At 34.2% G+C, this 15389-nt stretch overlaps 1 protein-coding gene across 2 annotated transcripts in view; it reads right to left on the bottom strand.

The window, feature by feature from the left end:
• Window positions 1-15389, bottom strand: part of MYCBP2 (MYC binding protein 2) — a gene marked incomplete at its 5' end in the record, with an annotated part of 273021 nt that overhangs the window by 53189 nt on the left and 204443 nt on the right. The window contains 3 exons of one of the 2 annotated variants that reach the window (XM_082675381.1): window positions 9153-9308; window positions 12033-12155; window positions 14475-14607. In XM_082675381.1, the coding sequence (XP_082531507.1) occupies window positions 9153-9308; window positions 12033-12155; window positions 14475-14607 (412 nt within the window). The remainder of the gene's footprint in view (window positions 1-9152; window positions 9309-12032; window positions 12156-14474; window positions 14608-15389) is intronic. The other variant, XM_082675380.1, reaches the window with a different exon arrangement.

Raw genomic sequence — 15389 nt, 5'->3', positions numbered from 1 at the left:
AACGTTGTTTGTTTGGTATAAAGTATCCCATTATTAACAATACGGTTCTTTATGTGTCATTTATTCTTTGTTTTCTTTGTTTTAAATCCCGAGTATCAAGTTCCCTGGGGTACTTCATTCATTCTCTGGTCATAGAAACTCTGAGCTCATTGTAAATTGTATTTAAAGAAATTGTTCCCTAGGCTAATGATAATAATAAAACAGTATAACTTTTCTTTTTAATAAGGAAAGCATTCTCATTTCAGTTGGACAAAGACAAATTGTGGTTTTGCTGTATTAGGACCTTGACCTTGTTATTGGGACAATACACTGGAAGAATCAAGGCACCTGTCACCATCTGGTGGCAGTACACAAAACTGCAGTTCTGAGATTTAGAAAGGGGCGTATACTCTTTCAGGTTTGAGTCAACAACGAAGTAATGATCTTCTTCATCCATTCACCTGTTGATGGCACTTAGGTTGCTTCCATACCTTGGCAATTATAAACAATGCTGCTACGAACACTGGAGTACGTGTATCTTTTCGAGTAAGTGTTTTCATTTTCTTCGGATTATACCCAGTGAATTTGCATTTAAAGCTGTCAGTCCAGGCAGCTGCTGGCTAGAGGACGTAATTATCATCACTATCATCTTATTCTAAATCCTCCAAAACATCAATAGACAGACGTGGGAATAATACTTACACTTAATTGTACTTATTCCTTATCTGCATGTTGTTTGGTTGCTCACATCTTTTGGCCAGGGTGAAGGTATAGTTTATATATTGTCTCCTCACTAACCAATAAACTAGTTTTTTATATTTTTTAAAATAAATAGTTTTAAAATAAGTAATTTCCAGAATATCTGAATTATACGTTAAGCTTAACCATTTACTGCGTGTGTTAAGAGTCTATTTGTCAAAATATCTGTAGTACTATTCAGAGAAGAATGCAAATGTACAATTACCAGGGTTTAAATTGAGTGAAGAAAGTCAGAAACACTGCTCCTGTCATTCTACTGTAAACTTGACAAAATGTTATTATCATTGTTTGTGAAGGATCTATAGAATTAGGTTTCTTTCTATATCTTAAAAAATATATACACACATAAATGTAGATATGTATAAGCACTAACAGAATGTGGAATCCTACCAAATGTATCAGAAGAAAAAGAGCTTAAGACACAGAATAGGAACTAAAATTTACTTATATATATATAAATGTTAGTACACTAAATGAATTATAAAAGAATGACAGCTAGAACAAAATTTCCAACTTAAGGCTAAAATAGAAATAAGCTTTTCACTAGAATATAACATTCATCCATATGATACAAATGCAGAAAGGAAGATGGATGAAAATCTGTAATGATGTATTTTCAAACTGTCAGTCAACAATGCCATCTTCAGTTACACAAATGCTAAGTATGTTTCCCACATTCGAATTATATTACAGCTTACTGGAGGCTAAGTTACCCAACTGAACTCATTTTTTCTTAAAATCTGCTTTTTATTTTGTGTATTGGCATTAGGTAAGCATATAATCTTTCAAAACAAAGACAGAAAAATGGACGCCGTTCTAGACTGGCTCCTTCAACTGTGATTAGCAAGTCCTGTACAATTTTACTGCCTACGTGTTTCTAAACTTGTCCCTTCTTCTATACGTCCACTGTAATTTACCTTAGTATAAGCCCTACTCAGCTCTTCTCTGGAATCCCTGCCTCTAACGCTCTCCCTTTCTCCAGAACCTTTTTCATAATATTTTTAGTTATCTTTCACAAATGTAAGACTGAGCATATCATTCTTTTTGTTTAAAATTCTGCAGAAGTATATATGCCTTCATCTGCTCCCTCCATTTTACTCACTACTCACAGGACAAAGTCTAAACTACTAAGAGTGGCTTACAAGACCCTTCATGATGTGGCCCCACCCTCTCTAGTGTAAGAAACCGCCACGAGGACACTAACACTCTAAGCTACAAACGCATGAAGTTTCTCAAGTGAATCATGTTTCCTAACATAATCAAATGAGTTGATTCATTGGAAGTGGTTAAAATGGTGCCTGTTATGTGGTAAATGACTGCCATGTGTTAGCGATTACCATTTCATATCTTCTCTTTCCTCAAACCACCAACACTTTCCCCATGCTAACTCTGAGCTGATGACGGCTTCCTATTTTACTGAGAAAACAAACAAAACAAAACAAAACACAAATGGACAACATTCTCAAGCTGCTAACACTATACATTCTTTCCTCTCCTGTTATGATGGATCACCTATTTCTGCTCCTACTTGGCCAACCTTTCCCCTTTGCGCTACATCCCATCCCCTCTCCCACGGATGAATACTATTCCAGCAGTCCTCCCCTCTCTCCTGCACCAGCAATTTTTCTCTTTATTGGATCATTCTCATTAAAAAACAACCCTGTTGTTACCTTTTCCCCATTAAAAACCAAACCAAACAAAAATCTCTCCAGATCTCACATCCTCTGCCCTGGTTTCACTTTATGTGTTTTCCTTCCCTTTACAGTAAAACTTGACAAATTTATCTATAATAACTGTCTCTAATTTCTCTTCCCCCTTTTCTCTTGAACCCACTCTAATGGAGCTTTGGCATCTCATCCGACTAGAGTTGCTCTCATCAAGATCATCAGTGACCTCCACGTTGCTAAATCCAATGGTCCCTTCTCAATCCTCACTTTACCTGACCCATCAGCAACATCTGATACAGCTTGTCACTATTTCCTTGAAATACTTTCTTCACTTGGCTTCCAGAAATACCATAATGACTCGGTTTTCCTCCTATTTCTATGGCCACTTGTCAGTCTCTTTTGCTGATTTCTCCTCCTCTCTCCCATGTCTAAACCCTGAAGTGCCCCAGCGCTCAGTCGTTAGGCATCTTCTCTTTCCTCCCTATACCTACTTTCCTGCTGCCTTAATCCACCCTTAGGGCAACTCTCAAATTATTCTGCTATAAGCCAGTGAACTCCCAACTTATGTGTCCTGCCCAGACAGTTCCCATGAACTCCAGGGTCTTACATCGATCTCAACTTGATATCTCCACTGGACTTAAAAGGAACCTCAAACTTAACATATCTGATCATTTGCAAACACAGTGACAATTATTCCTATCCCTGTACCATGCCCCTTTGCAGCAACTCTAATCAAGAAGTGAAGTCTATTTCTCCATCCTTGAACATAAGTGTCCTGCTTTGACCAACAGAGTATGGCATGTGTGATGCTGTGTCAGTGTCAAGCCTAAGCCTCAAAAGACCGTGCATGCTTTTGTTTTCGCAGAATCCTGCAATGTCCATGCAAACACACCCAAGTCAGCCCACTGAATGACAAGAGATATTTGGCCTAGTCACCCTTTTCATGCCAGCCTGGCTGACCTACAGATGCATGAAGGATCCCAGGCAAGATCACAACAACTACCCAGCTGAACCCAGCCTACTCTGCTAACCCACAGAACTGTGAGCAAAAGAGTGCTTGTTTTAAGTCATTACGTTTTGGGGTGGTTTGTTATGCAACAGTAGCTTACCAATATAATGTCCAAAATTAAGCCTTTGTTATTGCCCTCCAGACCCAGTTCTCCTACAGTCCCCATATTAAATGGAAATTACATTCTTCCAAATGCCTAGGCAAAAATCTTAGATTTGCCCTCCACTATTTTGGTATTCTCATTGCTTATTGAATCTTTAGGCAAATCCTGTCGATTCCCCTTCAAAATATATCCAATATTCCATGATTTAATACCATCTCTTAGGCTACTACTCTGGTAAAGCCACCATCGTATCTCACCTGGATTACTATGAAAGCCTCCCAAACTGGACTCTTTGCATGACCAGTACTTAGAAGAGTGTCTGACATGTAGATGGTGGTCAGTAAATATTTTTGAGTCAATGAATCCCCAAAACTTAGCTCATGCTATTCTTAGAGAGGAAAGACACCTGTAACCTCCTTCCCCACCCCCACTGCTGCCTGATAAATTCCTATGAGTCCTTCAACACTCTGATTAGGGGCCATCTCTTTATCTAATGCCTTCTCTAACCTTTCCTAGCTGAGTCAGCAGCTTCTTCTCCTATGTTTCCAATGCATTCTGTGAATATTGCTCCTGCAGACTTAAAATAATACCATCATGTTTTTCAACATGGCTGCCTTCCTCAGTATTCCAAAAGCCCTTCAAGATCAGTGATAATATTTTCTTTACGTTATTGCGCCCCATAGCCTAGCATAGACTAGATATTTAACAAACGCAGGTAAATAAATGATGGAAGAATAAATGACCCATCTGAAGAAAAATGGTAATAAAGGGTGGAATAAATTTAGTAGCCAGTAAGGAGATGGGAGCAAAGGGAGAGAGAGACAAAAGGTCAGATCTGGTCAGGAGAAAGCAAACAGATGCACTCGGGCACACTGTCTTATAAACAACAGCAGCATTCTCTGTGGTCTAAATTCCTAGGATGAAGTGAGGACTGATGAAGAGGGAAAGGAACATGGGTCGAAGCTTTCCTACCACAGAGAAGATGGAGACACTGAGTCAAGATAAATTCTGGCCCATGACTGAAATGACAAGGATTTGTAGGGATGCTAGTGATGTTAGAGCCCAAACTGAAATAAATATATTGGCCATTGGGACAGATGCTATCGGTTCAAGTATGAAAAGTTTTACTGCACTTGACTATTTGATTTTATGAAATCTTTGTTGATATCATCCTTTAATTTTCCTTAACAAAAATTATAAAGAGGAAAAGGGTATGAGAAATCAGCTTAGTGTCACAAAACTAACTGGAGGGAGAACAGAGACTAAAACACAGGTCTCCTTCCCAAGTCAAGGGCTCCATCCATGCCACAGCTCACACCAGGCAAGCAAATAAGTAGACAGATTCTGGGCTGGGATTATAATCCAGGATAAAAATGAAGTCTAAGTCTTAGAAAAAAACCTGGCTTTTACACTGATATTCATACTAACATCTGAATGTAGTGTTACCATAGGAAGAATTAATCTCAAAGCGAATAATGAAGTTAAGCTGTGAAAATGTACTGAGGAGTAGCTAGGAAACCTCATTTGTGCCTTTCCTGCAACTCACTCCACAGAGAATAGACTGCTCTCCCTGAGACTGTGATTTCCTCCACTTTTCCTTGGAGCATGAGAGATGTTAAATGTTTGCATCAAAAGGCAATATCAATATCAACAGATAACGTTTATTAGGCACCTCATTTTATGGATGAGGTAAAAAGGGCTCAGATGCATCAAGTAACTTAACTAAATAAGTGGCTGGAAAGGAAATCTGAGCTTAAGGCTTTCCATCACTACATCTTTATAAGCTAAGTAAGTAAACACAGTGCTTTAGTATATGTTAGTATTCCTGAACACAAACCAATATGCATGCAGATACTCAGGTGGACTCTTTTGTCACATTTAGCAAAAGTTTTGTCTCACTTGAGAATGTGATTATGGGTATAACAGAAAAACTCGTTGCAAAGTAACCTAAAGCTCTCATATCTGGGCTTGAAAGTACGACATACTTTGATATATATATTATATGTTTACCTATTTAAAATCTCTGGGAGAATCGTAAACTGTCTTAATGTTCTATTTACCATTTCTTTCTACAAAAAAAATAAAAGCAAATTATTTAGCTCCTTGGACAGTAGCTAGAAAATGTTTATATTAAACAGAGTCATGTGAAATACAGTTTTTCAGCTGGAGGATCTTTTGTAAAATTCCATCAGTATAAACTCAGAATTATTAGATATCACATCATCACATTATAGTTAAATTTAATTACTACTGAAGTATTCTTCCTCTATTTTGAAGATGTACTCTGAGTAAGGACAGGAATATCAACCATAAGATAACAAGAAACACATGATCTTAAACTCATAGCTTACACTGAAGAAATGATCATCTTAGGCATTTCCAGTCAATAAATACTCCCTGAATGCTTATGATGTATAAGATATTGTCAGAGGATATGGGACAAATAAAACGATGCTTTCAAAAGAAATGAGGAAAGATAATGAAAATACAGAATGTAATATTCTTAAAAGAAAGCGGGCACCTATATCATTCCCCACCTCAGTCCACTACAAACTTACTGCCAAATTGCTTACCAATTCTAAAACCTACATAAATACTTTTGAAATAAAAAAGTAAATTATGGAACAGTAAAGGAAAAGTTTATATACACATCTCTCTTCTCTCTCATGCCTTTGCACACATATAAATATGGTAAGACAAGGAAACTGTGTGACTTTTATTTCTATAATTATTCTATTTCACTAGAATAACAGGTGAAGTAATTTCTATGTATATATGTATGTGTGCATGTATAAAATAATTTTGCAACTTAAAAAAATTACCAAATGAATTTAATGTGCCAGATTATTTTCAATTCCAAAGATTAATTTAAAAAAAACCCTATGCTTCAGGGGAAAAAAAAACTAAAGAAATACTGATTAATAATGCTCATAAAGTTGACATGTGGAGCAGTTTATCTATGTCCCTACTTTATGTATGCCATCTACTTAGCTGGGAACTTGAGTTACAGTATTTAGGAAACCTTTTCCTTTTAAACCATGCTACATTCTTAAACTATGAAGGGGAAAATAACCAATCCAAACCAAGCTAATACTCTGGAGGCTAGAACCAAATGGAAACAGAAATGTAAAAACTATATATTAAAGAACAAATTTTTACATTATTTATTAGTAGGCAAAGCTAGATATTTAAAAACATGGCCTCCTTTGTAGTCAGGAGAACTGGGCTCATGTTCTGACTCTACCATTTACTATGTATATTTCTAGGGCACATCATTTATCCTCTTTAAGCCTCCGTCTCCTTAACTGTAAAATGGAGACATTATCTCAAATGAGGATGTACTAAAGTGCTCCACAGTAGTAAGTACATAGTGGACTTATCAGAATAAGCAAGAACTAGTAAATACAGTCTTCTATACATAATATTTGATACAATATTTTAGAATCACAAAAGTGTAAGACAAAAATGATTCTCATTTTACTAATTAGTAAAGGGAGGTTCGGTATAAATAAGCCATCTTCTAAAGCAAGATGAAATGCTAGTGTGATGGATGGCAGTGAAATTCAGGAAAGAATATCTTACTCAGGTAGTTTTAACTCTGCCATATTTAATTTTCCTATGATGTACTTACTACAATTCTAATATATCTATAAAACATTAAACTATTTTTAGATTCCATACTTGTTTTTAGTTGTGCTAAAGATTAAGCCTTCTGGTTTCTGGAATTGGGTAGTCAAACTTCAGTGATATTCTGCTGAGAATAAGAAGTCTGTATCATTGGAGTACACGCAAGTAATGATTCAGAAAACTGGTAATTTTGAGACATTTCTAGGCCATGATTTCAAATTTGCTCCAAGATGGTGGTAAAGGAAGTGGTGGTACTGATAACACTTAGACACAATATGAACAAAATTATATTGACACAATGTCAGTTAGAAACCTATTATCCTTTAAGAGAGGCAAATCTGATTTTCTTACGGTCTTTACATTTTGTTTTACAATATTTTATTAAGTAATTTGGTAAAATAAAACCAGTAATTATACTTTTTTTTAGAGAAGTTTTCGAGAAGACTTGCAATAACCCTTTAGGTAGAACAAAACGGTTCTTATTCCTTAGTTCTCTTGTCTGCTGCCACTATGACTTTATCAGGGTAATTTCTCTTTTACAATTTTATATTTAATATGAATTTTCTGCCTGGTTATGATGGTTTTTTCCCTTTTACTTCCTTGTCCTTACCTTTAAAACTTCCTGCAACCTGGGTATATCTAAATGTAAAGTGTCTGTCACTCCATTAAATGGGTAAACTAAGTCTTCACTTCTCTTTCATTCTTCTATAATGCTTATCAAGGAAGAAAAAACTATTTCACACACATGACACTATTATGTTTCCTTGAAATTGTTCTTTTAAGAGACATTAAAGTGAATATTACACACGAATAGAGATGATTATCTAGAAATTGATACTTATATTTACAAACTAATTTCATTAATTGAACTTACCTAATGTATAGTGCAAACCTAAAAAGTATACTCTTGTATACTCTTTTCCGAAGACAGGTAATAATATCATAATGAATAACATCATTTGCTAACTATACACTACCCTGGTTCCTAATAAAAACTAAACCAGCTGGCATTCTCTTAAGTAATCCTAATAATAGCTATAAAAGTATTTTTGTTGAAAAATAACTTAGATCTAAGTGTGGATGTATTTTACTAAAGTAAAGCGAAGAGGTCATGCATTTGAATTCAAACAAATGGGTGTACAAGCTGAGGCTTCCAAAAACTCTCTCAATTCAGTGAGTGTGTTTATACACTGTATAGCCAATATGTGAACTGAAGGCCAAGAAGAGCATATTGTTGTCATACTAGGAGGTTTGAGAAGTTTATGGGGAAGCCTCAGGAGCTTATTAAGAAAAAAGAAGACTCAGGTAAATGTAATTTGTTTTGGGTCTGTTTTCCAGATCAGTATGAATTACTATCATGGATAAAGGGCTAGAACAATCCTAGAAGGCAGAACTGGAATCAACTGATTGGTTTAACTTATTAAGAACAAGAACAAGAACAACAACAACAACAAAAAGCAAGAGAAGAAACAACACTGTGAGAACATTTGGAAACCTAAGTTGCTATACATTTCACAGACACCAAATTCACTTAAAAGAAACAAACAAACCTGCCCAGTACAGCCTCTCCTCCACCCACTGGTATAGTGAAATAGGTTCATTCTCTTGGGGCATCTCTAAGTAACAAAAATTCGGTGTAAAACAATGAAAGTTATCCTTATAACTGACGCTTACCATAGTCGTGCATATTATAAAATTTTTTTTAAATCAATGTTTTCTTAATATATTTTAATAGTATGATTTGCTTATTCTGGAATTAGAATAGAAAACATAAAAGTCATATTTTAATAACTACACTTAATAAAAAAATGTGATTAAAAACAAATGTCTTAGCTGCAGAATGTCGTAGGTCAGAATAGCTTAAGTGCTTCAAAAATGTGGGAAGGGATAACGTCCTCATTAAATAAAACCAGTTAGGTGAGTTGATAAATAATTAGTAACTGATAAACAACTCAGAACAAAGCTTCAGAAATGGTTTGATGAGGCAGGTAAGGCTGACAAGACTTACTCTGAAGCTGAGGCTGCTGGAAGGAAAGGGGCTGTCCGAACACAAATGGGCTGTGGACTAGGGAAGAGGGAGGTTTTGCAGCTTGATCAAAGATGGAAGGAGCTGGGAGATTGGGCCGTGACTGAATGGAATTCAATATGGCACTCAGTTGGTCACCTGCAGTGGGCAAAACAGTCAAAACTACAACTTGTTATCAATTAACATCCAAAATGGCAAAGCAAATGGTGCTTTATGACATTCAGATAAAGTTAAACACTAAATAAAACAATGCCAATTCAGAACTGTTGTGGAAGTTGGTGACTGTTATTCTCAAATTAGGGACCGAATGTTGTATGTTGTTTTAATAATGGAAGCACCCCAAAAAATTTTATATAATGGCCCACTTACAAAAACAAATCCATTTAAATTCATATACAACATCTAGCAGCAGCATGAGAGAATACAGAGTCTATGAGGTAAGTATGATAAGTTGATTCAATACCATACAAGTATAAAGGAAGATCTAAGTCGATGATGTCTTCTGTGCAGTACCTGACATTGACTATTATCACTCTGCCTCATACGCAGTACACTTCATGCAGAAAATATGCAAATAATATGAATAGTTCAATGTAGGACTGAAGGGAGGCAAATTATATGTTATTAATTTAGTAATACATTTATATTACAGTTATAAATTAATATTCTCTTTTTTAAAGTTGTTATTGCCAGAGAAATTATACATTTTTAAAAGCATGAACTCTTTTGCTCGGATAGGCAATGTAAAAATTTATAAAAGACCTATAAGAAAAAAAGGAACATGAGGTACCTTATTTGAATAGTATCTCAGACATGAATTCTGATATTTTCTTCAAAATTAAATACAAAGGACATTAACAGAAAAATACTTTTAAAAATAAGAAATGATATATTGGATGGATGATAGCTCCTTATTTATGAGAATATAAATATTAAATTGTTTAAATGATGCTGAAGAAGAAGGGTTGGGGGGGGAACCATATGCAGACTAGCTGATGCAGAAACTGGAAAACAGTACCTTTCCAGGAATATTTTGTAGATATAATAAAGTTTCATAAATAAAATTTTAAATGAAACACCAACAAGAAACAGATTAATATGGAAAGAACTGTGCACATAAGCTACATCTCTTCACTTAAAAAAATTAATGCTGCAGATTAGAAAAGGATTTTAGAGGTGATGAAGAAGTTTATAAAATTGTTTTAAGGAAAAAGAATTTTTGCAAAAAACAATTGCTTGATGTTGGATAGCATAAAGAGTTAAAGAAAATGGGAACTACAATTAAAGGTAAGATAATAAATAAAGGTTAGATATATTTAATCAGATGAAAGTTTCTTAATATTTCTTCACGCCATCTAAATATTTTAAAAGCCTATTAAGAAGTACATGCTATTTTTGAACAATATTAGCAATATCACTTTAAAAAAGTAATACATTATTTCTAATTATTAACAAATGTTCTCAGCAATGTTTGTCTCTATTGAAAGTTGGTTTCTATTCTTATGATGTTTTAACAAATTCTGTTTTAAAGACTGATTTAATGTGACAGCTACCAGTACAATTTAGACATTTTAGAGACTGAAAGCATACAATTTGAATTAAACATGGCTTTAAAACAGATTACTATACAAGTATATAGTGGTAAGTAAACACTGAGATTTTAATTTAAGGACTGGGAGCGGCAGAAGGAAAGGGACATGAAGAAAACACCACAAAGCATTTACCCTACTTAAGCATGAAGGTCTAGTTTAAGTTAGTTGAAATCTGAGCTACCAGAAATGAGCAAGCAGATAGTACCCAAGCCTGTAGGATAGAGCAACCCGATGTAGGAGGAAGAGCCAAAAAGAAATCTTGTAGCTAAGGCTTCCTTCTTAATAAAAATACTTTGTGGAAAGTAATAAAGGTATCAAACAGAAAGTGGTTTTATTTTAAATTGAATATTTCCTCTATACAGATGTAATTCTGTATCTTGTTGACTATTTCATTATTTCACTTGCTCTGCAAGTCAGGTATTAAAACAACTGTATTTGTGTCTGGAAATCAAATCTCATGAATTAGTTTAAATAACATTTTAAAGTAAAAGTATTTCCATGTAGGCTATCTTCTCCTTCCTACCCATTGTCCAGCTATATGCTACCTTCTGACAATATCGTCGATTTTGAAGCGAAGAGTTAGGAGCAGGTTCATAAGAAAGCATGTCAATGTGTCCAAATTTACATACAAATGGAATTTTGGATGAAATTCGAGCATAAATTACTCCAAAATAATTATTATTTGGACTGTCCATGATGCTGGTCTCTTCTATTAATGCAACCAAAACAAGTTGTATACATTTTATATCCATATGGCTTAGGGGTTTTGTTTTTACAATTTTTTGGTTTCATTATACATACCAAACCCAAAGCTATCTTTCATGTCATTCGAAATTAACTAAGATAAATTGATTAGACATTGAAAACCACACATGCTTAATAAAGCTGATGTGCAATATTACTTAAAAATATTACTTAAAATATTTTGATTTTAAATGGATCATTTTGGAAAGTTCGTTTTTGCTCATTAACATTTAATAATAACTGGATGATAAAAGTTCTTCTACTGGATATAGTGACACAGAATCTTTACGACGTGAATTCAAAATGAGTGTCTACAAAATAAGAACAGGTAAGCAAGAACTATAAACTTAAGCTAAAATGGATAAAACCAATACTGTAAAAAGAACACTGTCGTAAACATTTTGATTGTTAGTTTTCTAGGAACAAACTTAAAGTTTTGTGTGTGAACAGTAATAAAAATGGTTATAAGAGAAGGTAATAAAAATATTACAGTTAGGTAAGTAAAAGACTCACTTAAAACACCTACCTTTATTATTTCCGAGTCCATAATCAAATCCTTGGGCACTGCAACTTGCCCCTTTATTAAAAGCTTGTACTGAGAAAGGGCTTGGAGGAGGAGTTTGAGAATTTTGATCCAGAAGAACTTGTTCTACAAAAAAAAGAACATCTATAAAATTAGTTTCTTATGTGCTATTCTCCATTTATAAAGAGAGAAAATTGCAAGAAAGATTTTTATGATGGTTAAATTTTAAAACAACCTCACAGTTAGATTTGATAATAGATCTACCAATTAGGTCACTGACACCAACAAAGTAAAGTATATGACAAAATCTTTGTTTTCATCAATCAAAATCACTATAATATTTAGAAATGGGATATGCTCTTATGGAGTCAATTTGCTTTTATTGTGCTATTAACATTTGCTATTATTGCTTTTTTTTGCTTTTATTGTGCCATATATATATATATGGCAAAAAATCATTAAGTGATCACAGAGAAATTTAAACTTCTCTCACACCTCTTTTCGGGTTGAGTATATATCTTAGTAGAAACGATATCCTAATTTAAGAAGCATTTTATCTAAAAAGAACCTTCTACCTTCTAAGTATATGGGAATACAACTGCTATCCTTACCATCTGATAGCTTTGTTATTTCTTCACTTAGCTTTCATATAGAACTTATAAAGTATCTTCACTTTGTAAATGAGAAAACCAAGGCACAGAGATATTAGGTAATTTAGACAACTGAAAAGTTAAGAGCTGGCATTTGTACCCTGGCAGTCCAGTCCCAGAGCCTACTCTTACACATTATGCTCATTGCTAGTTAAAATGATTACTAAGCTAGAAAGACCCTGACAGTCACTTAAACCATTCTCAGATTATTTAATTATGTCTTATATAAAGCTGATCTCGCTTTAGGTTATTATCATTTATATCTGAATATCCCTATATAATGAAAATGTTTAAGAATTTATGAATATGTAATAATTATATATGTAGTAAGTATACTGTAAATGGGAAAGTTGTCTTGTAAAATGTCTGATTTACATGAAATGAAGACTTTTGCTTTTCAAAACATAATGAAGAATAGTTCTACCATCTCAGGATATTATTTTAGGATGACATCATCTTTGACTAAGAAAAACTGGTCTGTAAAACAAGGGAGGAAGTAGGTTCTCAAATTGGGTTCAGTGGATTACTGATGCAGTGTGGTGTAATGAGCACAGCATTTGAAATATGAATGAAGATTCTGGTTCAAGTCTTTCACCTGCCCTGTTTCCAGTGGTATGACCATAGGCAAGTCATTTTAAATTCTATGAGCTTAGAAATGTAAAATGAAGATTATATAACTGATCTCAAAGGCTTGCTGTGGGGAAAAAGGGGAGAATGTTTAACGTACCATGTTAATATATCTAAACGCACTCTGTCATTCACACAAATTCCAAACCTTTCTTGAATCTATTTATATACTATGGCCATATTACCTCTTGGATAATGGTTATTATAACTATACTCTTTTGGATAAAGACGCATATTCATTTAATTGTCTGACCCTCTCCTATAAATTCTGGGATTTGGTAGAAAAGTCTACGTTTGGTTTATCCACTCATGGTGATGTCCTAACTAATACTTCTGTGACTCAACTTGTATAGTTAGAAAACTTAGTGAGCAACCAGTATGTGCGAAAACTGCTTTAGAACTAGGAATACAAAGATAAAAAACCTGTGCCTGTCCACAAGGGACTCACAATCTGGGTACGAAGAAATAAAAATTAACTTCAATATAATATCATTTTTGTTCTAGTGGTGAATTCAGTTCTTTAGGATGAGAGGTAACTCTTCACTCTGTGAGAATCAGTTAAAGCTTCACCTAAGTGATGACATGGTCTGAACAAGATTTCGCCACCAGGAGAATGAAGAGAAGAGGATAAAAAGGAAAATCTTTTATTAAAGGAGATCATTGTTGAAAAACGGTAAAATAAAGTTTAAAGCTGAAACTCTAACAACAAAATAGGAAACCCCCAGAAGAAGCTAAGCATATATTCAATGCTCCTTTCCTGAGACAGAATTCAAACAGAATGAAATTGCCTGGGAGAAGTACTACAATCAGTGGTTTGAAAACTGAACTTCCATTTAGTGGTAGAAAGAGTAAAAGGTTTAGTCCCAAACTGGCACAGAAGAATTATCATTTAAATTCGTATTAATGAAATGAAAAGCATGTTTTACAAAGACCAATTCATATGTTTCACATTTCCTTCTAATTCTCTTCTTTTATGTGTATTCATTTAGTACCTATGTATTTTACATAGGAATTTTAACAATTGCAAGATTTTTAAACCTTTAGTTTTGATTTTACTTAAAAAGTAAACACACAAAAAAGCTCTTTACAACAAAAGAAATACAGTACAGTTTAAACTTCTGTACTGCAAAGGTAAATCGGAATAAATCACAAATTTAAGCCAACTTGCCATCTTCATGTCGGAGGTACTGGTTTCCGCCTCTGTCTCTAGCTAAGGACCATGCCTCTCCTTCATCACTCTCACAGAACTCTACCATGCTGTTCTTATCCAGCTGCACCCATGTACCTTCAGAATTGGTTACCTAGTACATAACAAAAAGCATGATTGATTGGCTTGATTCTTTCAGGGCATTCAGGCTGAAAACCAGCAAAAAGTTTAAGTGAGTAATTATTCCAATAAATCTCTATCATCAAATTAGTTTCTGAAATTAAGACCACAGCCTGAGGTAAGACAGAAATCAATAAACAGTCTTGTAAAATAATGCTCACTGATGACTTCAGTAAAAATATTTTTTTAAGGCACAGGATAATCCCTTAATAATTTTAAATGCTACCCCAAAACACACGGCTCTTTGTTTGGCACCTGAAATGTCCTAACACAGCATACTCTCTATTATTTAGGTTGGTAGTGCCTAAAATGCAACTTGAAAATAACCCTGACACTGAGAAATAGCATGACACACTACATCTTTAAGCTCATCAGCTGAGGCAAATGCCACAGTTGACTAAAGAGTAATGTTATTTGCTCAGGACTTCAGTGACACCCATATATGGGAACGAAGAAACGAAACCCTTTGAATATAACACATCTCCAAACTGATTCATAGCAAATATTTCAAAGTGCTGTTCATCCATGACAGTACAGTACACATTTGCAATAGTGAAAAGATATTTGCAAATACCGAACATTTATATATACAATACAAATCACTTTGTTATATAAATATTGTTTTCACAAGGATAATTATGAGAATAAAATTATTAAAAAAGAAGCACAGAAAAATTGCATTAGTATTTTCAATACAGGTAAAGATAAAGAACATTAACATTTAAAGACCTGGGATGGAAATGGCAACCTTTGGAA

Source organism: Grampus griseus (genome assembly GCF_964374135.1).
Source record: "Grampus griseus genome assembly, chromosome: 18".
Classification (NCBI taxonomy): domain Eukaryota; kingdom Metazoa; phylum Chordata; class Mammalia; order Artiodactyla; family Delphinidae; genus Grampus; species Grampus griseus.
The sequence above is the reverse complement of the archived record's forward strand: the minus strand, read 5'-3'. Positions and strand labels throughout refer to the sequence as shown.